We start from the raw sequence: 22,454 nt of genomic DNA on the forward strand, positions 1-22,454 counted from the left end.
GGACCCTCGGCGGCCCCTCCCGGCGCCGCCCGCGGCCGGCCCGGCCCCCTCGGCAGGGGGCCACTTCGTCCCCGCGGCGCGGCCCGACGGAGGGCACTCGCACGCCCCAGCCGGCCGGCCCGAGCCCCCGCCCCACAGGCTGGAGAGGGAGTCGCCGGCCCCTCCACCCTACCCGCGCGGCCCACAGCGCAGATTGGAAGGAGACAAACTGCGCCGCCCGCCCGCGCTCCTCTCGCGGTCCTCCCTCCCTGCGCGTGCCCTCCGCCCCGTCGATCTCCCTCTTCCTCCTCGGGCGCCCTGCCTCGCGGAGCCCGTCCTGACCCGGTCACGAGGGCGAGCGGCACAGCCCGGACTTCTCCCTGCCCTACCTTCTCGAGGGCCCGCCGCGGCCGCACCAGGCAGCAGCCGGGCAGAGATGCTCCTGCCCTCCCCGGCGTCCTCAGTCGGTGCCACCTGCTCGCTGGGGAAGGTAGGTGCCGGGAAGGGGAGGGGGCGGAGAGGAGGCGGGGGCCCGAGGGTGGGGAGGGACCCGTGCCCAACCCGAAGGGAAGGCAGAGTGCCCCTCCCCCGGGGGTCCTCGTCCCCATCTCCAGGGTGGAAAGAGGTGAAGTCCCCTCTCAATCAGGAAAAGGCGAAATTCGAGAAAACCTGTCTTTGTCCACGTGGGTTTGTAACTGGAAAATACCTGGAAAAGCTCCTAGGGCCAAGCCCCCAAGGTCATGGCCATACTTGGAGGTGGAAAGGAGTCTGCCAACTACAAACAGTGGAGCGACTTCACATCTTCCAGCCCTTTGGGCGAAGGACTGCCAGAATTCTGGGAGGACCCCAGAGATTTCCTGGCACCTCTCTGTCCTCGGCCAGATGCAGGACCAATGCCTCCATGCCCCCATCTCTCTATGAGAAGTGGCTTTTAGTTTCTCCTGGCACAGCCACTGAGAGAAAAAGTGAGCCCACTCTTCCCCATGCACCCCTGTCTGTCTCTGGAGGTTGCCTGCCACAGGCAACAGTTGGGGAGGGGCAAGCTAGGCCACCAAGGATCAGTAACCCCTGAAAATTGGATGGTATGGGGGGACATCCTGTCCTCCCCAAACTACTAGAGGGCAGTTCTCATTGAGCAGGGAAGGGTGTGTCGGGAGGAGAGGGAAGGAGGCCGGGGTCAGCTGATGGTTGGGACTGCTGATGCTGACCTTGCAACTTGGCTTCACGCAGTCAGCTGGGAAGGGAGGGGTTGCTGCTAGGAACCAGCCTGCCTCAGGCCTCTGGATCTCCTGCTCTCCCCTGCCTCAATTTCCCCCTCAAGGGGAGGGAAAACAGCGGGAACTGGGGTGTGTCCGCATGTTTTGCTTTTGGTCGGAGTCCTAATTGGATCCAGCTGGTGAGCAGCCCCTCCTCCAGCCCCAGCCCTCACTCCCCCGCCCCCCCACAGCCAGGGATGAGCATGGAAAAGCTATGTCCCCAGTAGGTCTTTCAAATGTCAGAAGAAATCCCCACTCAGAATAGAGACAGGGACCTGTCACCAGCCTTGTCTGTACCCTCCAGCCCTTGTGGCCTGAGCAGGAACTGGGTACAGAAGTAATCACAGTCCCCTATTGTAACTTCACCCCCTCTAGTCTCCACAGTTCTTGTGCTGCTCATATGAACCCCCATTGCATACCCCCCACTACCATTCAGTTGACATCCCTCTGTACCCACAACTCCCAAGCTGCTCACATACCTCCCAGCCCTGTGGTACCTCCCACAAGTCACATTCACAGCACTGTACTCCCATTCCACCACACACAAACACAGCACCTCACCAGGCCCTCTGGGCCTTCTCGTGAGCCCCCAAACCCCACAGGCACACGCAAGCCTAACTCCAAACACAAATGCCAGAATGGGTCCGGCCCCAGCAGTGGAGGTTGGCTCAGCTCTGGTCCAGTCCAGCTGCACAGGTGGGGAGGCTGAGTTCTGCACCACAGCCCGCAGGGTTGAAAAGCCCTGTTGGACAGCCTGACCACCTCCATCTCCTGGGTGCCTGGAGTAACCTTTGCATGGGAGAGAAGAACCAGGCCAGCCAGTCAGGCATGGTGCTGCCAGGAAGACCCTCTGTTCAAAAAAGCCCTCTGGAGGTTAGGAGCACCTGGCTGGCTCAGCCAGTAGAGTGTGCGACTCTTAATCTTGGGGTTGTGAGTTTAAGCCCCACGTTGGATGTAGAGATTACTTTAAAAAAAAAAATCTTAAAAAACAAAACCAGCCTGGAGGTATAAAAGAAAGTGGTGTGTGGGGGTGGGGGACACTCAGCACCACGTCTCCATGAGCAAGTCCCACTTGGCTCCTATCCACTGCTTTGCTTTCCATCCCACCCCTCACTGGCCCCCTGAGTCCTCTGAGGCTTCAGTCCCAGGGAAGAAGGCCAAAGAAGGGAGCTGATACTCCTTTGAGCTCAGAAGGAGTGGTTCCTCCCGCCTGGAAATGCCCCCACACTCTCCCCCTCCCATAACCTTGGCCTTGCTGGGCAGTAGGCGGGGGGCCTTGCTGTTGTTCTGGGCCTCTCCCTCAGCCCAAGTAAGGCCTTGTGCCTGCTGGCAAGCAGATGCTCACGGAGGGACTGGAGGAGGCAGAGGGGCCTGGAACAAAGTCCTGAATGCCCAGGCCCTCCTGAGCCAGCTGCCCCAGTCCCCTCTGCCTTCCCTCTGGGGGAGCAGGCCACACTGTGCAGTGAGTAGGCCCGTGTGCCCAAGGCTTTGTCCAGCAGGCCCGCTCCCCGCCAGCCGCCCTCCTCCTCCTCACTAGCCTCCCCTCCCCCACGCCCACCCCGAGCTCCTGCCCAGGCCTAACAAGCAGCCCTTTGTGCCTCTGGGGGCCGCCTGGGCAGCCCTCAGGCCAGGGCCCACAGAGGCCTGTTTCCTGGGTCCTTGAGCTCCCACACCGCTGCCCCCTCCCCGCCCCCAAGGTTGAGCCCAGAGGGCACAGGCGGCCGAGCCCAGCAGGGCTTCCCCTTCCTCCTTCCTTCCGCACAGAGGACACACAGACGAGCAGCTGGCACAGCCGGAGCCCCCCAACCTTGACCCAAGCATGCAGGCCCCACCCTGCAACCTCGCGGCTGGGCTCAGCCTGGACCACCTCCTCCCCGGCAATCTCCGGGCCCACGGAGGGTCGTCCTCCCGGGGGGCACGGGTGAGTGAGACAGTGAGGAGAGGGTTCCTGTGGGCCCGGGGTGGACGGGGACCTCCAAGGACAGGTGAGGGAGCAGGAGGATTAAAGGAATGGAGGGAAGGGGCAGAAGACAGCTCCGGAGAGCCTCACTGGCTACCAGCAAAGGGGTCGGGAGGGCCCTCCAGCCCTCACCGTGGGGTAAACTGTGTCTGCGCTTGCCACCCTTCTGCGGAACCTTCGGGCCTGAGCTGCAGCTCCTGGCCCCTCCCCACAGGTGCCTGTGATCCGGAATGGTGGCTCCAATACCCTTAATTTCCAGTTTCATGACCCTGCGCCCAGGACCGTGTGCAATGGGTACGTCCCCCAGAGGAGAGATGCTTCCCGGCACCCAGGTAGGTCTGCTCAGGAAAACCTGCTCCAGGAGCCCCGTGTTGGGGGTGGGGGGATCAGAGCCTCCTGAGCCCTACCATCTGGCACCACCCTGTGATGGGCAGGAGGGGCATGGAGGGCTCTCAAGGTCCCGGGCCTCTGAGCTCATCTAGCTGCCCTTCTCTGTGTGAACACTGATGGCCTGTGAGTGTGAAATCTGCTGAGGGAGAGAGCAGGCTGACACATCCCTTCCCTGCCAGGGGAAGGAAGTGTGCAGGGGACACAGCCTTGGGAGGCACGGGGACCTCTAGCAGGTTGGGGAATAGCTTGGACTGGGGATGGAAGGGTGGAGGAATGTGAGCATATGTTGGCTGCAGAAAGAGCAGGGGGCCAAACCCCACAAGTCTGTACTCACCAGCCAAGCAGAAGTTTGGAGAGGCAGCTCTGAGAGCCCGTCAGCCCCTGGGCTCCCACAAGTCATCCCAGCCTGGGCCATGGAGTCCAGAAGATCCCAGGACCTCCTGGGAGCAGGTCAACCCCTGGGACCCCTTTCCCGAGGAGGCAGACATCCTTTACTGAGCATCTCACTGAGGCAGGCACTGTGTCAAGTAGTTTATTCATTTCACAAATAATTGTTGAACCCTTAGAACATGCAGGACACTGAAAAGACACACTATAAGCCTTCTCTCATTTAATCCCTTGATGTCCTAGAAAGATAAGGTACAATTATCAAACTCTTCCCAGCGAGGAACCGGAGTCTCAGAGATGTTCAGTCATAGAGTCCGAGCTGAGATCCAACCCTGGTCCTTCCAGCCCCAACGCTCTTATGCTGCAGCTCTGGTGACTTGGGGGCTGAAGGTTCTGGGGAAGTTGAGGACACAGTCACCATGTCTGGTGAATGAGTTTCTTTTTTTTTTTTTAAAGATTTTATTTATTTATTTGACAGAGAGAGAGATAGAGAGGGAATACAAGCAGGGGGAGTGGGAGAGGGAGAAGCAGGCTTCCCGCTAAGCAGGGAGCCCGATGTGGGGCTCGATCCCAGGACCCTGGGATCATGACCTGAGCCGAAGGCAGACGCTTAACGACTGAGCCACCCAGGCGCCCCTGGTGAATGAGTTTCTATCCCTCTTCAAGAGCCTTGTGACTGTGTGTCAGACACTGTGCTAGGCACGGTCATACACACCAGATCTCTCTGGATGTTTGCCATGATTACCCTCGTTTTACAGAAGTGGAAACAGAGGCACCAAGAGGTTGCTTGCTGTGCTCCAGGTCACATGGCCAGTAGGTGGTAGAGCTGGTGTCTGAATTCTTTGTCCCCCCTTCAAGCCCAGTGTCTTTTCTGCCACACCCTGCTGCCTTCCCAGCTAGGATTGTCCCCAGCATTCTCTGCAAGTAATGATTCCCAGCCCTCATTCTGAAGGCTTTTAGGACAGCCCTCAGAAAGGATAGGGCAGACACGGGCACCGATTTCTCAAGACAAAATCCATTTTCATTTACTTTAACTAAAAAATAAACAAAGGCCTCTGGTCCTGCAGGGAATGGGGAAGGCTGTAGAGTCTGTCTCATCAAGTCAAACAAACAAGATGTTGAAACTTTTGAACCCACGGGATCAATGTTCTGAAGAGCTAAGGGACAAACAAGTCCAGGTGGGGCCCCTGCCCATTGCTAATGCTCTGCTGCTCATTCCCTACAGACCCTGCTTGGTATCAGACCTGGCCCAGTCCTGGCAGCCGGCCCTCGGGGAGCCAGAAGACCCCTGCCTCCCAGCATCCCCAGAACTGGTCAGCCACATGGACCAAAGACAGCAAGCGTCGGGACAAGCGCTGGGTCAAATATGAGGGAATCGGGCCTGTGGATGAGAGCGGCATGCCTATTGCCCCCCGATCTGTGAGTCCAGGGCTGGGGGCCACTGATGATGGGGACCAGGGACCTCACGCTGAGCTCCACTTCTGTGAATTAAAGTGGGAGCAACGAAGAATGCACCCAAACCATTTCAGACTAAAGCAGCGGTTCCACCATGATGGGTGGAACCACATAAATTACAGGCGCTCTTGTGGTCTGAGTTGCACAAGTGGTCTGTGGGGGGAAAGGGAGATCTAGAATGCTCCCCCAGGTTCTCAGAGGTGCAGAGCCCCTGCTGTAAGGGCTGCCCCGGGGAAGGGACCCCCTCTGTTCATAGCCCCAGGGCCTGGCACAGCCGCTAAGTGAATGACTGGGCTGAATGAGCCGGCAGAGTCCTGAGTGAGATGCCCTCACACTGTGGCAGGCTTGGAAGGATCCAGAGCCCAGGCTCCGAGGGCCCTGCCCTTCTTCCAGCTGCCTGCCTTCAGTTCTGCATCTGAAAGTGAAGTAGGTAACATACCTCCCAGGGCTGTTTTCAGTCTCAGCTGTGAAATGCCATTCCACCCCTATATTATTGCATTTATTTGTCATTACATAGAAATACATGTTTGTTGTAGAAACATCAGAGATATAGGAAAGCAAAGAGAAAAAACAGAAATCACCCCAAATCTTACAGCCTCGGGATAGATCATCACTGAGGAGATCCTTCTCTACACCTTATTCATATGTAATGTGCCATATGAAGTTACTTTATTAGACCTATCACAACAGCCTGCCCACTTCAAGGGTGGCCAGAGAAAGGACTCAGGAAGGAAAAACTTCTGTGGCTTCCTATTAAGAAGGTGGCCTGACTTTGTCTTTTCTGATCCCAGAGTGTTGATAGCCCCAGGGACTGGTACCGGAGAATGTTCCAGCAGATTCACCGGAAAATGCCAGGTGAGACACCCTTCTAGGGCCCTCTCTCTGCTGAGTGGGCTCCAGCCCCTGGGGCTGGGGTACGAAGGGGCAGAAAAGGGAACTTAGCCACTCTGGGAGGTCTTCTCCACCCACCCCAGGCTCTGTGGTGGGTCCTCCCTAAAACAGGCCAAAGGGGAGGAGTCTCCAAACTCTTTTCTGTCCTTGGGAGGACAATGACGAGACACTGTCCCTCGTCTCCTCTGACAGTACTGGGAAGCCATGCAGTCACTCATTTGTTCAATCAGTCCCCTGACCATCTATTGAGCACTTACTGTGTGCCGAGCACTATTCTAGGTGCTGAAGATGAAACAGGGAATAAAAAAGAATGTCACTTCCCCAGTGAAGCTTAAGACAGAGGGAGAATAAACAGATACATATTTAATATGGCAGATGGTGTAAGGGCAAGGGAGAAAAAGGAAAGGTCAGTGCCCAGTGCAGACTGGTGAGGGAAGGCCCTGATAGGTGGCATTTGAGCCGAGAGCTGAGGGAGGGAAGGAGCCAGCCCTACAGAGCCAGGGGAGGAGCCTGGCAGCAGGGGGAGCAGCAGAGACCCAGGGGCAGAAGCAGACCTGGCCGGTTCTGGAGCAGCAAGGAGAGGCTGGACGGGAGTGAGAGGGGCATTGGTGGGAGACGGAGTCAGAGTGACGGGATCTGGTCACGGAGGGCCTTTGGGGCCCTGATCAGGGCTTTGGCTTTTACTGTGCAAGAGCTGAGGAGCCAAGGGGAGGTTCTGAGCACAGAAGAGTGACATGCTCTGAAGGCTCACTCTGGCTGCCAGCTTCGGTGGGAGATGAGGCAGTGAAGGACACAGCAGACCACTTAGAGGGCCTGGCTTTCATCCAGGCTAGAGGCCAACAGTGTCTCAGACCAGAGCAGTAGCAGCGGGCCTGGTGGGATTCTGGAGACAGTCATGAGAATTTGCTGATAGAGTGGATGTGGCATGAATAAAAGAAGTCAAGGGTGACTTGAAACCTGAGCAAGTCAAAGGATGTTGCTTCCAAAATCAGGGAGGACTGAGGGAGGTACGGTCTAAGAGGCATTCAGTTTTCAATGAGGTCCATCTGGTTGGAGATGTCAAGTAGGCAGTTAATATGCAAGTCTGTAGTTCCGGGGTGAGGCTTAAGCTGCAGATGGAAATACCTGGGATTCACTCAAAAAGATTTTGATTGAAAGCTCCCCAACTAATTCTAATGTGAATCCCTGCAATAGATGGGGTTTTTTAAGCCAGAAGACTAGACAGGATCACCTGGGGAGATAGACAGAGGCCCAAGCACTAAGCCCTGAGGCACTTGGATGTGTAGAGGTTTGAGAGATGAGCAGAAGTCAGCCAAACAGACTAAGAAGGTACAGCAGAGAGGAGAACCAGAGTTGTCTTCCTGAAGCGACATGAAAAAGGAATTTCAAGGAGGAATGAGCCACTGTGACAGATGTTGCTGATGGGTCAAGTATTTTGATTTGGTAACATGGAGGTCACTGGCGTCTTTCTTAAGAGTGATTGGGGCAGTCGTGGTGAGGCTGAAATTTACTTACGGGAAAGGGGAATTGGAGACAGTGAATTTGTTATGGCCAACTCTTTGCCGCAAAGGAAAACAAAACAATGCCGGAGCTGGAGGACGGTATGGGATCTGGAGAGAGGCATTTTGGTCTGGATTTAAGACAGGTGCTGTTGTGGCACGTCTGCATGCCAAGGGGATCAAGTGGGTTGGCGGGTCAGTAGCTTTTCCTAGGAGGCCCCGGAAAGTCATGAGCGCCATGAGGAGTGGATCTGGGCAAAGGGGGAAGGACCAGCATTGAGAAGAGGGTGCAGAAAGGGAAAGAGGGAGAAGGAGAAGTGGAATTTCCCCAACCTGACTTGGTGAGGGCCGGTTTACAAAGGTCAGGGAAAGGGTGTGTGTGGGAACGCAGGGAGGGAGGAGCAGGAGGGTTTGGGCAAGTCCACTGCCTGGGTTGGCTCACTCAGGCCCTAAGTCTGCCAGAGGCATTTCAAACCCTCCAGAGAACTGCCCTCCTAATTCCTTCCCTCCCTCGGGACATTCTTCAGGCCCTGACTCAGCCCCTTGTCCCCTGCCCTAGGCAGGAGGACGGCTGGGAGCCGCTGAGGCAGCCTCACGGGGCTCGCCATCCTCGCTTGCTGCCCCACCCCTGATCTGGTCCTTTCTGCTCCCGCAGACCTGCAGCTGGACTGGACCTTTGAGGAATCACCCAAAGGTGAGGGGGGGCGGGTGGCCCGCCCCAGCTCAGTGCCTGCATTTGCCCATCTTGTAAGCCATGCCTGGCTTTGAGGCTCCCCAGTTGGCTTAGTTCAACTTGAGAAGTTCGTATAGCCCATTTCCGGTGAGCTCCAAATTCCCTGGTAGGTGGCAATGAAGAGCCTCGGCTTCACTGTCCAGTGAGTGTCTTTGCCCTGGCTGTGATTTCCCTGGGCTTCTCTATCCTCATCTGTAAAATGGGGACACTACCTACCCCAGAGTTGTGAAGATTTAGTGAGGAGTGTAAAGCTTTTGATGCAAAGCCCCCATAGCGTGGTCCAGAGCACCCCTAACCCTGTTCCCACAGCCACCCAAGAGCATGTGTGGGAGTGGGTGCCAGAATCTTCAGTGCTCACCCAGTACCCTCAAGCTGAGCTCTCACCTCCCCTGGCCTGTCTTCTCCCACCTTCAGTGGCTTCCTCCTGTGCCGCCTCTACAGACTCCAGGCATCCAGGGCCCCAGCAAAGACCGGTTGCCAGGCCAGGCCAGGCCTCTTCTCTGAGTGGGTGAGTCCTCCTGGGAAAGGGGCCCAAGGGCTGCAGAGGGAAACTGGCTTCCTGGCGGGGACTGGCACCCCCTGGTGGCCACAGCCAGTACAGCCTCTCCCCCCACCCCATCTCGCAGCTCTGCTCCTTCTTAGGGTCCCCACCATTCCAGATACTCTCTCTCTCCCTGCCGGGGCCAAAGGGGAGTGGTGGGCAGGGGTGGACTTTGCACCCATTCCTGGTCAGGAATGCTTGCGTTGCTTTTGTGGTTGGCAGCAGGAACTCATCACGCCAAGATCCACAGGTCATAATGGGGTGAAGAGTGGGGTGGCCCATGGCTAGGTGTGGACCTGTGGCCATTCACTCCAAAGCCTGAGAGAAAACAAGGGATGTAGAGGATCCTAACTTTCCTCCCAAGAGGATCCGACTTTCCTCACCCTTCCACATAAGTGAAGGATGTATCCCTTTGCTCTGCACAAACCACACAAGCCCAGCCCAGGCTGCCGGGGCCCTGAGGGGGCTCAACCAGACTTTGAGAATCAGCAGCTTTGCCTCAAAGTGAAATCAATGAGTTTCTTATTCCTTTACAGGAAGGTATTAACCTCAAGAACGTGGCCATACCTGGCCTGTGGCTCTTGGCATCATTAATAAGATAGAGGCTAAGAGCTCAAGAGTTGAACGCAGAGTTCGGATTCAAGCTGGTGCGCTGCCACTTGCCATGTGACCTTGGGCAACTTAACCAGTCTCAGCTCTCTGCTGAGTGGGGACCACACCGTGGTTGTGAGGGTTTGGGCACATAGCAAGTCTCTACGTGTTACTATTTTTTAAAGATTTTATTTATTTTTTTGAGAGAGAGACACAGAGAGAGAGTACGAGCATGAGTGGGGAGAGGAGCAGTGGGAGAGGAGCAGAGGCAGGGGGAGAAGCAGACTCCCCGCTGGGCAGGGAGCCTGACATGGGGCTCCATCCTGGGACTCCAGGATCATGACCTGAGCCGAAGGCAGACATTTAACCAACTGAGCCACCCAGGTGCCCCTCCACGAATATTATTAATATACGGGCTCAACTATGACTAGAGCTTCCCTAAATTAGGAATGATGTATTCTATTCTCATTATCAGTGGTATTGCTAATATTATTATTTCTAAAATAGAGAATAGAGTCATAGTTACAGCCAATAAATCCTGACCCTCCGGTCAGACATTCCATCATTTGATAATCTTGGTACAGTGGTGGAAACATTCAGACTCAACAGAGTCTGGAACACTTAAGCCAGCCAAGAAAGGAGCCCTGGAGGGGAACGAAGGCAAATGTGACAGTGTGGAGCCTTGGTGGCTGGAGTGGTTTCACAGATGACATCACTGAATGCAGCACCCCCAGGGAACTGAGGCGCAGGGAGCAAAAATAGCTTGCCCAGGGCTCCCGAGTCAGGGCTGCAGGCCCTTATCCTGCCCGGGATTCTCCTCGGACTAGGATGTAGACCCACCCACACCCTTGGGCATGTGTGCAAGACCACTCGACTGCGACAACCTGGAAGACCAGCTTCCTCAAAGCTGCACAAACATACATAGCCACAGCCGTGGGGCCAGACTGAACACGCACGTAGGGTATTTCACTAAGGCCAGTAGGAAGGGACTGGCCACTCATGGAGCAGATGCACGTGTTAGGCCTTCTCCTGGGCATCTCACATATGTTCCCTCACCTGAGCTTCACCGCACCCTCACGAAGGTGGGACTCCTTCTCATATTATAGGTATTGAATCTGAGGCTCTGAGAGCTCAGTAACTTGCCAAAAGACCCCAGCTAAGTGATGAAGCTGGCACTTGAACTCCGAGCGCATAACTCTCCACTGTGTAACACTGTTTTCACAGGCTGGAGCCAGTAGCAGGGGGCAGGGGGTCGTGGTAGCATGTGCAGGGCTGTGTTCTCACTTACGCCGTACTCCCTAAAAGGAAACTGAAGAGATGTCCTCCCCTTTCTTTAGAAGAAGCTGGGACCCCTCTGAAGAGTTTCCTAGAAGCACCTTCAACTGCAATCCTGGAGCATCCTCCCTACACCAGACCCCAAATCAGGTACCCTTCCCAGCATCCTGCCCTCACTGCCCCGGCACTGTGCTCTTTGGCCAGGCCCCTCTGCTGAAGGGTAGGATCATGCCCTTTGGGTTTGGAGCCTGTCCTATGTGGCCAGGAGAGCCCAGCATCCTTAGGAAGGCACTGGCAGGCAGAGGGCTGAGGCAGTGGCCTACAAGCCTGCTTTTGGAGCCTGGATAGTGTCCTGGTGCCCCTCTGCTCAAGCTGATGCCCACCCACTTCCATGCAGGTGCCCAGACGCCAAGAGAAAGCAGACAATGTCTGGACGGAAGATTCTTGGAACCAGTTCCTGCAAGAACTAGAGACTGGACAGAAGGTGAGTGTCCTGCTAGCCCTCTGAGAGTGCACATGCTCCTTGGTTAGTGCATTTTGGAATCCTCCCCCTCTGACTCACCCTTCCCACCCTTAGCCCAAGAAACCGCTAGTGGATGACCCTGTTGAGAAGCCCTCCCAGCCCATTGAGGTGAGTGCTGCAGGATATGTTGGAGGGGGAGGGAGATAGCTATGCTTGGGGACAAATGAGGGAGACTTCTGGGTGGTTGTTGGCCCCAGTGACCATGGGCGGAGGCCAGAGACCCAAAGCTCTGACCCTCTCCAGTCCCATACAGTTTACGTCTGTATCCCCAGCACCTGGGACAGTGCCTGGCATACAATACGCACTCAAATATGTGTTGAATACTTGTCTAGTGACCAGAGTGGGAGCAGAGAAGGGAGTGGTCAGTGTGGACTTGTATTCTTGGAGGTGGAGCTGGGAGGGCTTGGCCAGGCAGAGAGAGCACGTGCTCAGTGTGGAGGAGTGCAGAGACAAAGGCTGGAGGGACAGTGGAAGGGAAAGCAGGTGGGGTACAGGCTGTGGAAAGCCATAGAAGACTTGATGAGAGAGGAACTGGGGAGCTTTATGGGCTCTCCAACAGCAAAGTAACAGGACAAAAGGCACTATCAGGAAGTACTAAGGTACTATCTTGGGAGTAGGGATGGGTGAGCTGGACCGATGAGAGGGCCAGTGAGAAGCTGTGGAAGGGCGGTCCTGACACCCTGAGACACAGCTCTGGGCAGGCCCACAGGCAGGGAGCCTGTCCTGGCCCTGTGCCCTGAGCCTGCCCTTTACCCAAGCACAGTGTGCTTTGCTTTGTCCTGCTGCCCACTAAGTTTCTCACATCTGACCTTCGATCAGTGCTCCCCCACTGTGCCCTCCACACCCCACCCCCCCACTGCCCAAGTCTCTCCCCATAATCCTCCCCCCAGGTCTTGCTGGAGAGAGAGCTGGCCAAGCTGAGCGCGGAGCTGGACAAGGACCTGCGGGCAATTGAGACCCGGCAGCCGTCCCCCAAGGTACCAGCCTCCCAGTCCCCTCCTGGGTGACTCTGGGACCCGGAGTCCCCCGCACAGCAGCGGAGCGTGGGTGGGAGGGGCAGGCAGAGCAGAGGTGTCGCCTCCAGCCGCACTCGGCACGACCTTGGACGGACTTCATCCCTGACTGCTGTCTCCTTTACAAAATGCAGGGCGTTGACTTTTCCAAATGACCCCTAAGAACCCTTCCAGGCCGATTCCACGTCAGCCTGACGTCCGGGTGCCAGGGGCTCCCCGCCCCTACCTCGCCCCGCCCCCCCCACCCCCGACCTCAGTCCACAGGGACCCCAACCCTTACCCGGCCCCGGTTTCCTGGGCCGGCCTCCCCTCTTCCCCCCCCCCCCGGCTCCCCCCCCTCCCCCCCCCCCCCCCCCCCCGCTCCTCGGCTCCTCCTGGGCTCTCGGCCCGCCCGCCTATGCGGGCGACTCTAGGACCCCGCGTCGCTCCTACCCCTCCCCACCCCGCCTGCCCTTCCAAGCCGCAAACTTTTCCGGAGGCGGCGGCGCCGGCTGCCGCGGGGACCCGGCGTCCCGGGCCCTGACCGCGCCCCGTCTCCCCTCACAGAGCTCCCAAGTGCCCCGACGGTCCCGGGAGCCGCGGCCCCCCGCGCGGTGAGTGGCCAGGCCGGGCGCGGGGGACGTGGCGCGGGGCGGCGGCGGCCGCGCGGGGAGGGGGCGAGCCCCGCGGAGGGCGCGGGAGGAGGGGCCTGGAGGCCGGCGAGTGGCCGCGGAGGGCAACTGTACCCGCCCGAGGACTGGGTGGCCGCGGCCCGCGGCCTCGCGCTTCCCACGCGCCCTCCCGCCTCCCGCGGCCCCAGGCCGCACCCTTTCCCGGCCGCGACTGCTGGGGAAGTAGGACATCCTGTTGAGAGCCCGGGACGTGGGAGACGCCTTGGGAGGAGGCGGCGGGAGACGGGGAGACTTTCGGGCGGCAGGGGTGAGTGGCGTAGGGTGTGAGGCCTCAGACAGGTGGCTCACACACTGTGTCCCCGCGCAGTCCGGCCCCCGCCTGGAGCTCCAGTTCCCCGAATGCACTTTACCGGGGTTCCTCCCGGCCCCTGAGCCCCCACAGAATGGCGGATGGAGCAAGCCCCTTCCTAGGTCGTAGGGACTTTGTCTACCCTTCCTCGGCTCGAGGTAAGGACCAGATCCTGCTCTTTTTCTTATCCAGAGGCCCGCCACCCTGCAACCGATATGCTGGTGCCCCGTGCGGCTGGGGTGGGGCTGGGGTGGGAGGAGGACGGTCACAGAGCCCCCTCTTAACACTGGCCCTGTGCTGGGGTGGGGGGGAGCAGAACCCCATCCCAACACCCCGCCCCAGACATGGCCTTCCCAAGCTGAGGTAGCGCTTTTTCACAGACCCTAATGCCTCTGAACGAGGGGGCAGCCCGGCCAGGAAGGAAGAGAAGAAGGTAAGGAGGGGTGGGAGCACTAGGGTAGGGTGCATGGGGATCTGGGGTGGTTCTCGTGATGGCTGTTCTAGACCTGCCACCTGTTTGACTAAGGTGACTCCCTCTGTCCTCTCCCCCTGCCCAGAGGAAGGCTGCCAGACTCAAGTTTGACTTCCAGGCACAGTCCCCGAAGTAAGTACCCTTCTCTCCAACCCCCACCCCCAAATGTCTCTGCACCCTGTGGGAGGAGAGGGAGGACAGGGCTGCTACAGCCTCCCGCAGAGGGTGGAGGAGACTCTGGGTGCACTAGACAGGGTCTGAAGGGAAGGAGGATTGGGAGGACCTCACCTTGCTGGATATCCTTGCTCTGGCCTGCAGGGAGCTGACTCTGAAGAAGGGTGATATTGTCTACATCCACAAGGAGGTGGACAAGAACTGGCTGGAGGGGGAGCACCATGGCCGGCTAGGCATCTTCCCTGCTAATTATGTGGAGGTAAGCAGAGGAGCAAGCAGGAGCCCAGCTGGGAGGGTGCATGGGTTTGCAGAGACTTAGAGTGCATACCCCTTTATCCCTGCACGGCCCCTCTGTGGAGCTGATTGCTCCTCCACATCTTACAGGCTTCCTGGTAGGTAAAACTGTGAACTCCAGAGGGCAGGGGCCAAGTCAGCCTCATTCATGCCCTCGGCCCCCCGCACGGTTGGGCCCAGTGCTTTGCCTGCACTCAGGACATGTTTCTTAAATGAGTGCCAAAGGTGGAGCCCAGCCCATGGAGAACCACATGACCCCGCTTCTGCACCAGAGGCCACCAGCCCAGACTGTCACCATTCAGCATCCGTCTCTCGCACGCTGTCTTTGGGAAGGATCCTGAGGGCAACTGCCAAGAGCATGAAGTGTGTGACAGCTTACAAATCACACATACATTCATCACTTCCTTTGTGTGTATTACCTCCCTTGTTCCTCTCATTAACCTGAGAAGTGACTAGTCATCCCCATTTTACAAATGTGTTTGCTAAGGTTTGGAGACAAGTGGTTAAGTACAAGATCCAGAAGTGTCTGGCTGGCTCAGTCGGTAGAGCTTGCAACTCCTGATCTTGGGGTTGTGAGTTCGAGCCTCGCAATGGGGGTAGAGTTTACTTAAAAATATGGTATCAGCATTTAATGATATAAATTTCCCTCTAAGCACTGCTTTACCTACACCCCATAGATTTGGATTTTTTTTTCATTCAACTCTATTTTCTTATTTCCTTTGTGACTTCCTCTTTGACCCATGGATTGGGTTGTTGTTTAATTCGGGCTCTCAATTTGACAAGCATCAGTAGGCCTCCCCTACCTTCAGAACAGTCGCTCTGATTCTGAAATTCCACAAAGTACAGCCAGTATTCCATCGTATCAGTAATTTACATCTTAGTATGAACTAGTTTACTAGCTTCTTGATTTTTTTATGAGTAGGATGAAGCAAAGAGAATATGGGGATTCTGGGCACTGGGTGGGGTAGAAGGGAGGGGAAAGAGGGACACTTGGTTCTCAGCAGTAGTAAAATGTTAGATCCCCACTTTCAGGTCAGATTACCAGGTGTGTGCTGCTTTTTGGAATTCCTCATTTACTTCTGGGCTCCAATTTAAGCTGTCTCTTAGGACTGGCTTCCATCTTGCCTACTCCACACCTCTAGGGGAAATTCTTCCTCCGGCAGCCTTCTGCGACTAACCATCCCTTGGCTGTGCTCACCCCAGCCACCCCCAAACTTGTGTCTGGTGTCCACGTCCTCACTGGCTTTGGGGGCAGATCACGCCCATACCATCGTCTCTTTGTTACCCTCCCAGGAGCCCCAGGTCTGTGCCCGGTTGATGCCCGGGCTGAGTCTTTCTCATGACCTTTCTTCCTATAGGTGCTACCTGCAGATGAGATCCCGAAGCCCATCAAGCCCCCAACCTACCAGGTGCTGGAGTATGGAGAAGCTGTAGCCCAGTACAATTTCAAGGGAGATCTGGAGGTGGAGCTATCCTTCCGCAAGGTTCGGCCCTGCAGGAAGTGGGGGTGGGGGCATGTGAAGACATAGGTAAATATGTGTAGCGTCAAGTGTACCCATCGTCACCCAGTATTTAAAATTTTTCCTAATCCCTTTGGATATGTTTCCCTTCATTTAGCCCATTTTTTAAAAAGTTTGAAACTAGAGTAGTTGCATTTTTTTTTTTCAGTTGCAGGTTGGTAGGCTGTGAGGATCACAGTCAGCATTTTTAGAAGAGCAGAATGGAAATGTTAGAATGTCTTGCATGTAGAAAGGGTATTTGGTCAAACTTTTAAGCAGTTACATATATACCCGTGGACATGTGCGTGTATAGGCTTGTTATTAGGACATATTTTTTGCTATAGACCATGGTCAAGGTAAGTTTGAGAAATGTTGTCCTAGAAAACAGGGAACTGGTCTCCCTTTGGTTGGTTTTTGGGACAGGCCATGTATGCCCCTTGTGAATGTCCTCCAGAAGAGCTGGCCCCAAGGAGAGAGAGGGAAAGGCTGGGTGGAAAGAGGTGGGGGGCAGGAGAGGGCTGGAGACCATCCTCCCCAGGGCCGCCTCACCTCATGTCAGCAAGCATGTTGGCTGGAGGACACACTGGCCGCCCTCGGAGAGTTCGTGTTTTGATGCACTGGTGATGGATCACCCAGCGAGGAGGCAGGGACAGGACTGTGTCGTGGCAGTGGTGGCTCATGCCTGTCCAGTGCTTCTTACCAGTCTGCCACTGATCTCCTTTGCTCCTCACAGCAACAGGATTGTTATCCCCACTAAACACGTGAGGAAACTAGGCTCAGAGAGGCAAAGTCACTGGTCCAGGGCTGCACAACTTGGAACTGGCAGAGCCCAATTTGTTAATAGCCACCAGAACTCTAGGGACCAGAACTCTGGGGAGAGGATGCTGTGAAGTCCAAGGAGTAGGTGTCGGGTAGGCTGCCCAAAGAGGCCGGCCTTGATCCACACCCAGTGAGGCACATTGTGGGAAGAGCCCCGACTTCTGGGCTCCCTCAGGCAGCCTGGCCTCGGCTCCTGACTCTACCATTGCCTTGTGACGTGACTGTGACTTCCTGCTCACCTGCTCGGAGCTGGCTCGCTTGCGCAAGGCGCCAGGTCTACATGAGACGGCCCCCCGGGCCTCCCGAGGGCCTTGCAGATGCTCATGGCCTTCTGCACCCCCAGGGGGAGCGCATCTGCCTGATCCGCAAGGTGAACGAGAACTGGTACGAGGGGCGCATCTCAGGCACGGGGCGCCAGGGCATCTTCCCCGCCAGCTATGTGCAGGTGTACCGCGAGCCCCGGCTCCGTATCTGTGACGACGGTCCCCAGCTCCCTGCGTCTCCCCGCCTGACCACTGCCCGGCTGGCTCGTCACTCCGGCTCCCCGTTAACGCCGCACAGCCCAGTGGATCCCACCGACTGGGGGAACCGGACCTCCCCCCGCCGCACCGGCTTCTCCTTCCCCACCCAGGAGCCCAGACCCCAGACCCAGGTAAGGTGACCTGCCTCAGACTGGAGAGCTGATCCCTGCTCCCCACACTATTTCCTCCATTCCTTTGGTGGATTTGCACTTTGGAATCCTTCCTGGTGTGCCCCAGGACAGAGCAGTGGGAGAGCAGGGCAGAACCACCCTAGCCTTGTGGCCCTCACACCCGTGAAGTTGGTTTTGGCCCTTGAGCTGCAGTTACAGCTGGGAGAGGCATGGGGCAGCCAGCCAGCTCTAGGTGTGACCCCAAAGCCAGCGCAGGCCTCCTGACCCTATAGACTCCACTCTCGTGATCTGCCTATATCAATTTCTGGGACACAGTCCTGAGGGAGTCAGAAGTCTGCCATTCACCTGCTGTGTGACCTTGGGCAGATGACTTACCCTCTCTGGATTGGGTTTTCTCAGCTGTGGAATGGGGTAGTTTGAACTAAAAGTTTGTAGTAGCTGATGGGTAAAAGACTTCATTGGTCCTCATACTGAGGTAGGCCGTAAACAAGGGCCTTCTCTCCTGTGCTCGTCCATTCTCTCAGCAAACCGACGTGAGCGGGCAAGGCTAGTGCACGGACGCCTCCCATCCCCTCCCATGTGCTGGCCGTTAGAATCAGCCTCCTACCCTCCCTGGGCCTCAGCTTCCGAGCACCTGTGAAGTGAAATGATCAAACAGACCTCTCTGTGTCATGGGGGTTGAGCGGATAAGATGGGGACAGGATGAGAAATGCTGCTTCAGGGAAGGTGGGGGGGGGGGCCATGACACTCTCCTCCCTCCCTCATGCTTGTGTGTGCCTGCCTTTCCTCCTGTGGACCCCCAGAGCACTCCTGGGTCAGCTCTGTCCCATCCTGGAGGCTCCAGCCGTCCCCTGGACCTGGGGATGCCCCCCAACACCACTCAGATACACTGGACTCCGTGAGTACCATCTGGGGATGCTTGGTCAGGGGTGGCATGTTGCTTGGCAGGCAGTACTGAGCACACTGACGCCCCCGTAGCCTGCCCCTTCCCCCCTAAGATGGATTTGGAAAACTCCTACCTCTGGCACTTAGGGATGATTTGGTGGGGGGCCACTTGTCTGTGATGGGCCTGACCTGTCCCAGCCAGCCCTATAGCCTTAAAGCAAGCCTCCCACTCTCTGTCCCTCGGCCTCAGCCTCCTATCTGGGTTTCCAGCCCTGAGGTCGGTGCGTGTATGTGTGAAGTGTGCGAACTGGTAGAACAGACTTGAAGTCAGTGGGAGCTTCGAGGAGGAGGGGTTGGGGTGGGTAGGGCTCGGAGCACAGGGAGCAGGCCGGGGAAAGAATGCATTGAAGCCAGACAGAGTCACCTTTCTTGGAGCTGGGCCAGGGGATAATGGGGTCCTCTGGAAAATTGAGGGGATGTAGCAACACTTGGGTTAGACTCTCTGGGCCTGACCTGAGGCAGGGGCCAGGCTCCAGTGGTTGCCGTGATGCTGTCTCCCACAGGTATCGGGCCATGTACCAGTACAGGCCCCAAAACGAGGATGAGCTGGAGCTGCGGGAGGGGGACCGGGTGGATGTCATGCAGCAGTGTGACGACGGCTGGTTCGTGGGTATGTGGGCCTGGTGGGTGGGCTGCGGGGTCGGCCAGAGGGGCCTGGTGGGTGGGCTGCGGGGTGGGCCGGAAGGGGCCTGTGGGTGGGCTGCGGGGCCGACCGGAAGGGGGCTGTGGGTGGGCTGCGGGGCCGACTGGAAGGGGGCTATCTGTGAGTACCCCAGCGGGATAGCTGGGGGCAGACCAGAGGGAGTATCTTAGGGTGCTGGGGGACAAGTCAGAAGGGGACATATTGGGGGTTGCTGGGGAGGTTTGGGTGGGCTGCCATGGCCTGCCAATGCTGGTTCAGCCAAGATTCATGTCTGATAGACGAGGCCAGGGTCATTGATGAGGTCGGTATAGACTCGGGGCAGCAGGTTTCCCGACCCTCACACCCCTGCTCCTTCCCACCACACACTTGTCTCTGGAGCAGTTTTGGGGGGAGGGGCCTGTCTCCTGAGACACTAAGTTCCTGATGGAAAGGACCAAGTCTCACTCACACCCATGCATCACCCACCCCCACCCCCAGTTAGCAGCTGGCTCCCTAGTCCACAGGGCTGGCCCTAGGGCAGCTCAGGCAAAGGACTAAAGCAGGAAGCCTCAAGTTGGCCTTGGCCTGGTTCAAGGTGACCAACCCAGCAGGCTTCACATGGCCTTTTTCCTCCGAGTGGACAGGGCCATATAGGCCTCTGCTCCAGAGGAAGGGGCCATCCTCAAAGAGTAATGAGCAGCCAGAAGCCCTTCCCACTGCAGAGCTTAAAGGGTGGCAAGGCTGCTTGGGCAGAGGGGGCCCCAACGGCAGTCTCTTGACCTGGCAACCCATCCTTTCTCATCTGAATCCTAGCACGTCATTGCTGACCAAGTTTTAGACACACCAGTGATTATGGAGTGCTAACTTGTTAACGGTTCTTGCCTTGGAGGGGTGGGCTTGGGGGCACATTCTCATTTTACTCTGTATACCTCTGCATTTGAATTTTTTTTTTTTACCACTCATAAAGTTTTGCAAATATAGACAAGAAGAAAAAACACCACTTTTGTGGTATTAAAACCACAAGTGCTTTTAGAGGAAAGGTTTAGAAAGTTCAATGTCTTAGTCACACTAGCACATTTCTTTCTTTATTTTTTTTTTTTTTAAAGATTTTATTTACTTATTTGACAGAGAGACAGAGAGCACAAGCAGGGGGAGCGGCAGAGGGAGAGGGAGAAGCAGACTCCCTGCTGAGCAGGAAGTCCTATGTGGGGCTTGGTCCTAGGACCCTGGGATCATGACCTGAGCCAAGGCAGACGCTTAACCAACTGAGCCACCCAGGTGCCCCCACATTTCTTTTTTTTAAAGATTTTATTTATTCATTTGACAGAGAGAGAGAGTACAAGCAGGGAGAGGGACAGGCAGAGGGAGAGGGAGAAGCAGACTCCCCACTGAGCAGGGAGCCTGAGGCAGATGCTTAACCAACTGAGCCACCCAGGCGCCCCACACCAGCACATTTCAAGTGCTAAGTAGCTACATGTGGCTAGTGGTTATCACTTCAGATAGTGCAGGCAGGGAAGGCTTCCTGGAGGAAGTGGGGGAGCTAGCCCTTAAGGGGCAGGTGAGGCATCCCAGGCAGTGGGACAGTATCGGCAAGGCCTGGGGGCAGGGTGAGCATGGGCTGCTCATCAGGAAGTCAGGATGCCAGCCTGCCAGGAAGGGAAGGTTCAGGACTTTAATTTCATTTTACATTCCTATATCTTCTAGCATTCTCTCTTCTCCACTCCAGAACACGGGTTTCTTTGGGGTTGTAGCAGACCAGAGGACAGGATTTTACTCCCGCCTCTACCCCTAAGCAACAGAGTGCTTTTGGGGAATTCACTTGGCCTTCTCTTTAGGCCTTGCCTGCCTGTCCCATGTCTAAATTGAAGGTGAGACCAGTGAGTTTCCTCCACATTTAAGTTCTGGATTCAACCTCCGGCTTCCTTGCTTTCCTGAGGAAGGTGAGGAAACTTGGTGCTGTGTGCCAAGTTACAGGGGACCCAAATTCCAAGTCCTTGAATTAGGAAGTGTAGCTTTGCCCCTCTTCCCACTAGGGGGCAGAAGTGAGTAAAACAAATCCTCCATCCCTGGGACAGGGACTCCACCTGCAGTTCCGGGCACTGCCAGTAGGGGGAAGGTCCCTCACCCCCACATTCCTACTCAAGAAGTCTGGGGAATGCCTTTTATGCCTTTTCTCTTTTTTTCTTTCAGGTGTCTCCCGAAGGACCCAGAAATTTGGGACATTCCCTGGAAATTACGTAGCTCCGGTGTGAGTGGTCTCCGTGGCAACTCAGAGCCCAGCCAGGATGGGGTGGGGAGCAGTAGCACTTATGGGGAGAGGATCCCCCCTCCATCCTCCTTCCCCAAGACCTGAGCTGCTGGCATCTGCAGACAACCCCAGCAGCCGTTCTTCGGAGCCCCCCTCAAAGCCCCCTGGACTGCTTCCCACCCACAGCTCACAAACATTCCTCCAGCAGCCTTTTTATTTCCTCCCCTACCCCACTCCCCAAATATAGAGGTCTGCTTTGAAGTGGAGACTGTTTCCAGGCCTTATTGAGACCAGACCCTGGAGCCCCCCCCACCCCCACCTCGCCTGGCTATGGCGTTTCCTCTAACAGGGACCGGCTCCCGGCTTTACCCCCATGGGGTTCCTCTACCAAGGACCAGCTTCCTAACCTAACAGAGACCAAAGGCCTCCTCTGCCTGGAGCGGATTCGTCCCCTTTCACTCCAGCTTGCCCACTGCCCCCTTTGCCTTCCTGCTTCCAGCTGGGTTTGGGAGTGAGGTGGGAGAGGGACACAGCACCCCTTAGTGCCCAAGGCCTGGCAAGAGGTCTTGCTCGAAGGCCCCCCCTTCCCCCAGGCTGCCAAGCCCTGGGCTGTGTGTGTGACCATGCTGCTGTAAGGCGCAGGAAGGGCTGGGCCTCAGAGGACTGGCGTACTCCAGGTATTCCCCAGGGAGCCTCCCCTCCTGCCTCCCCAGCTCCTCCAACCCCCAAGTCCCCTCTGGAAGAGATTGTAAAATAAACCTGGATACCAGGGACCTTGCCAGTCCTTTTCCTTCCGGGCAGAAGGCTCCTCCTGCTTAGGACTGTGGAATTCTTTCTGCAGTTGGCTGTGCTGGGAACCAGGTGGGCCGTGAGGCTGTGTGTGAAAGGGGAGGGTGGAAAAGTACCATCCTTGTCTGAAGATCTCAGCCCTCGGGTCGCAGGCAGAATGGGGCAGCCCCCAGGACAGGCAGCGCCAAGAGAGACAACGTCACAGGGCCCAGGGCAAGCCCGACCATGGGGAGAAACCAGAGATGAGCGCTGAATGCGGCCTTGTGTGCAGGCTGTTTGGATTCCGGAGCCGCCATGGGGCTGCTGGACTAGATGACATTTCTAGCTGTTCTGCTCCTAATGTTTTCCTTCTGTGTGCTCCATTTCCAAACCGAAGTGCTCGTGTATTTGCTTACTTTCTTCTTTGGGCTCGGGTTTTTGAGCCATCAACTGCGGGAAGCTGGGAGTGGTGGGGCACAGCTTAGCCAAAGCAACTCTTTTTGCCCAG

At 56.7% G+C, this 22,454-nt stretch overlaps 1 protein-coding gene across 7 annotated transcripts; it reads left to right on the forward strand.

Annotated features, from left to right (window-relative positions):
• Positions 1–73: 73 nt before the first annotated feature.
• Positions 74–21,942, forward strand: SORBS3 (sorbin and SH3 domain containing 3). 7 transcript variants are annotated; one of them, XM_032389197.1, is made up of 21 exons: positions 74–469; positions 3,000–3,156; positions 3,410–3,527; positions 5,198–5,391; positions 6,219–6,282; positions 8,345–8,511; positions 8,965–9,058; positions 11,020–11,107; positions 11,355–11,441; positions 11,535–11,588; positions 12,371–12,457; positions 13,040–13,086; positions 13,472–13,611; positions 13,834–13,886; positions 14,011–14,057; positions 14,244–14,358; positions 15,752–15,877; positions 17,055–17,363; positions 18,167–18,261; positions 18,812–18,918; positions 21,121–21,942. In XM_032389197.1, exons 13-21 carry the CDS (start codon positions 13,548–13,550, stop codon positions 21,180–21,182), a joined length of 978 nt encoding a protein of 325 aa, XP_032245088.1. In that variant the 5' UTR covers positions 74–469; positions 3,000–3,156; positions 3,410–3,527; positions 5,198–5,391; positions 6,219–6,282; positions 8,345–8,511; positions 8,965–9,058; positions 11,020–11,107; positions 11,355–11,441; positions 11,535–11,588; positions 12,371–12,457; positions 13,040–13,086; positions 13,472–13,547; the 3' UTR covers positions 21,183–21,942. The 7 variants fall into 7 exon arrangements, with proteins under 7 accessions (XP_032245088.1, XP_032245082.1, XP_032245083.1 ...); XM_032389191.1 differs by having other exon boundaries at positions 8,473–8,511; XM_032389192.1 differs by having other exon boundaries at positions 8,473–8,511; positions 8,992–9,058.
• The last annotated feature ends 512 nt before the right edge of the window (positions 21,943–22,454 follow it).

Source organism: Phoca vitulina, unplaced genomic scaffold (genome assembly GCF_004348235.1).
Source record: "Phoca vitulina isolate PV1807 unplaced genomic scaffold, GSC_HSeal_1.0 scaffold53, whole genome shotgun sequence".
NCBI lineage: Eukaryota > Metazoa > Chordata > Mammalia > Carnivora > Phocidae > Phoca > Phoca vitulina.

Coding starts and splice junctions, on each gene's coding strand:
- SORBS3 (XM_032389191.1), top strand. CDS start 3,055: ATGCAGGCCCCACCCTGCAACCTCGCGGCTGGGCTCAGCCTGGACCAC. Junction 6,283..8,472: donor GATTCACCGGAAAATGCCAG/GTGAGACACCCT, acceptor CTGCTCCCGCAG/ACCTGCAGCTGGACTGGACC. Junction 8,512..8,964: donor CTTTGAGGAATCACCCAAAG/GTGAGGGGGGGC, acceptor TCCCACCTTCAG/TGGCTTCCTCCTGTGCCGCC.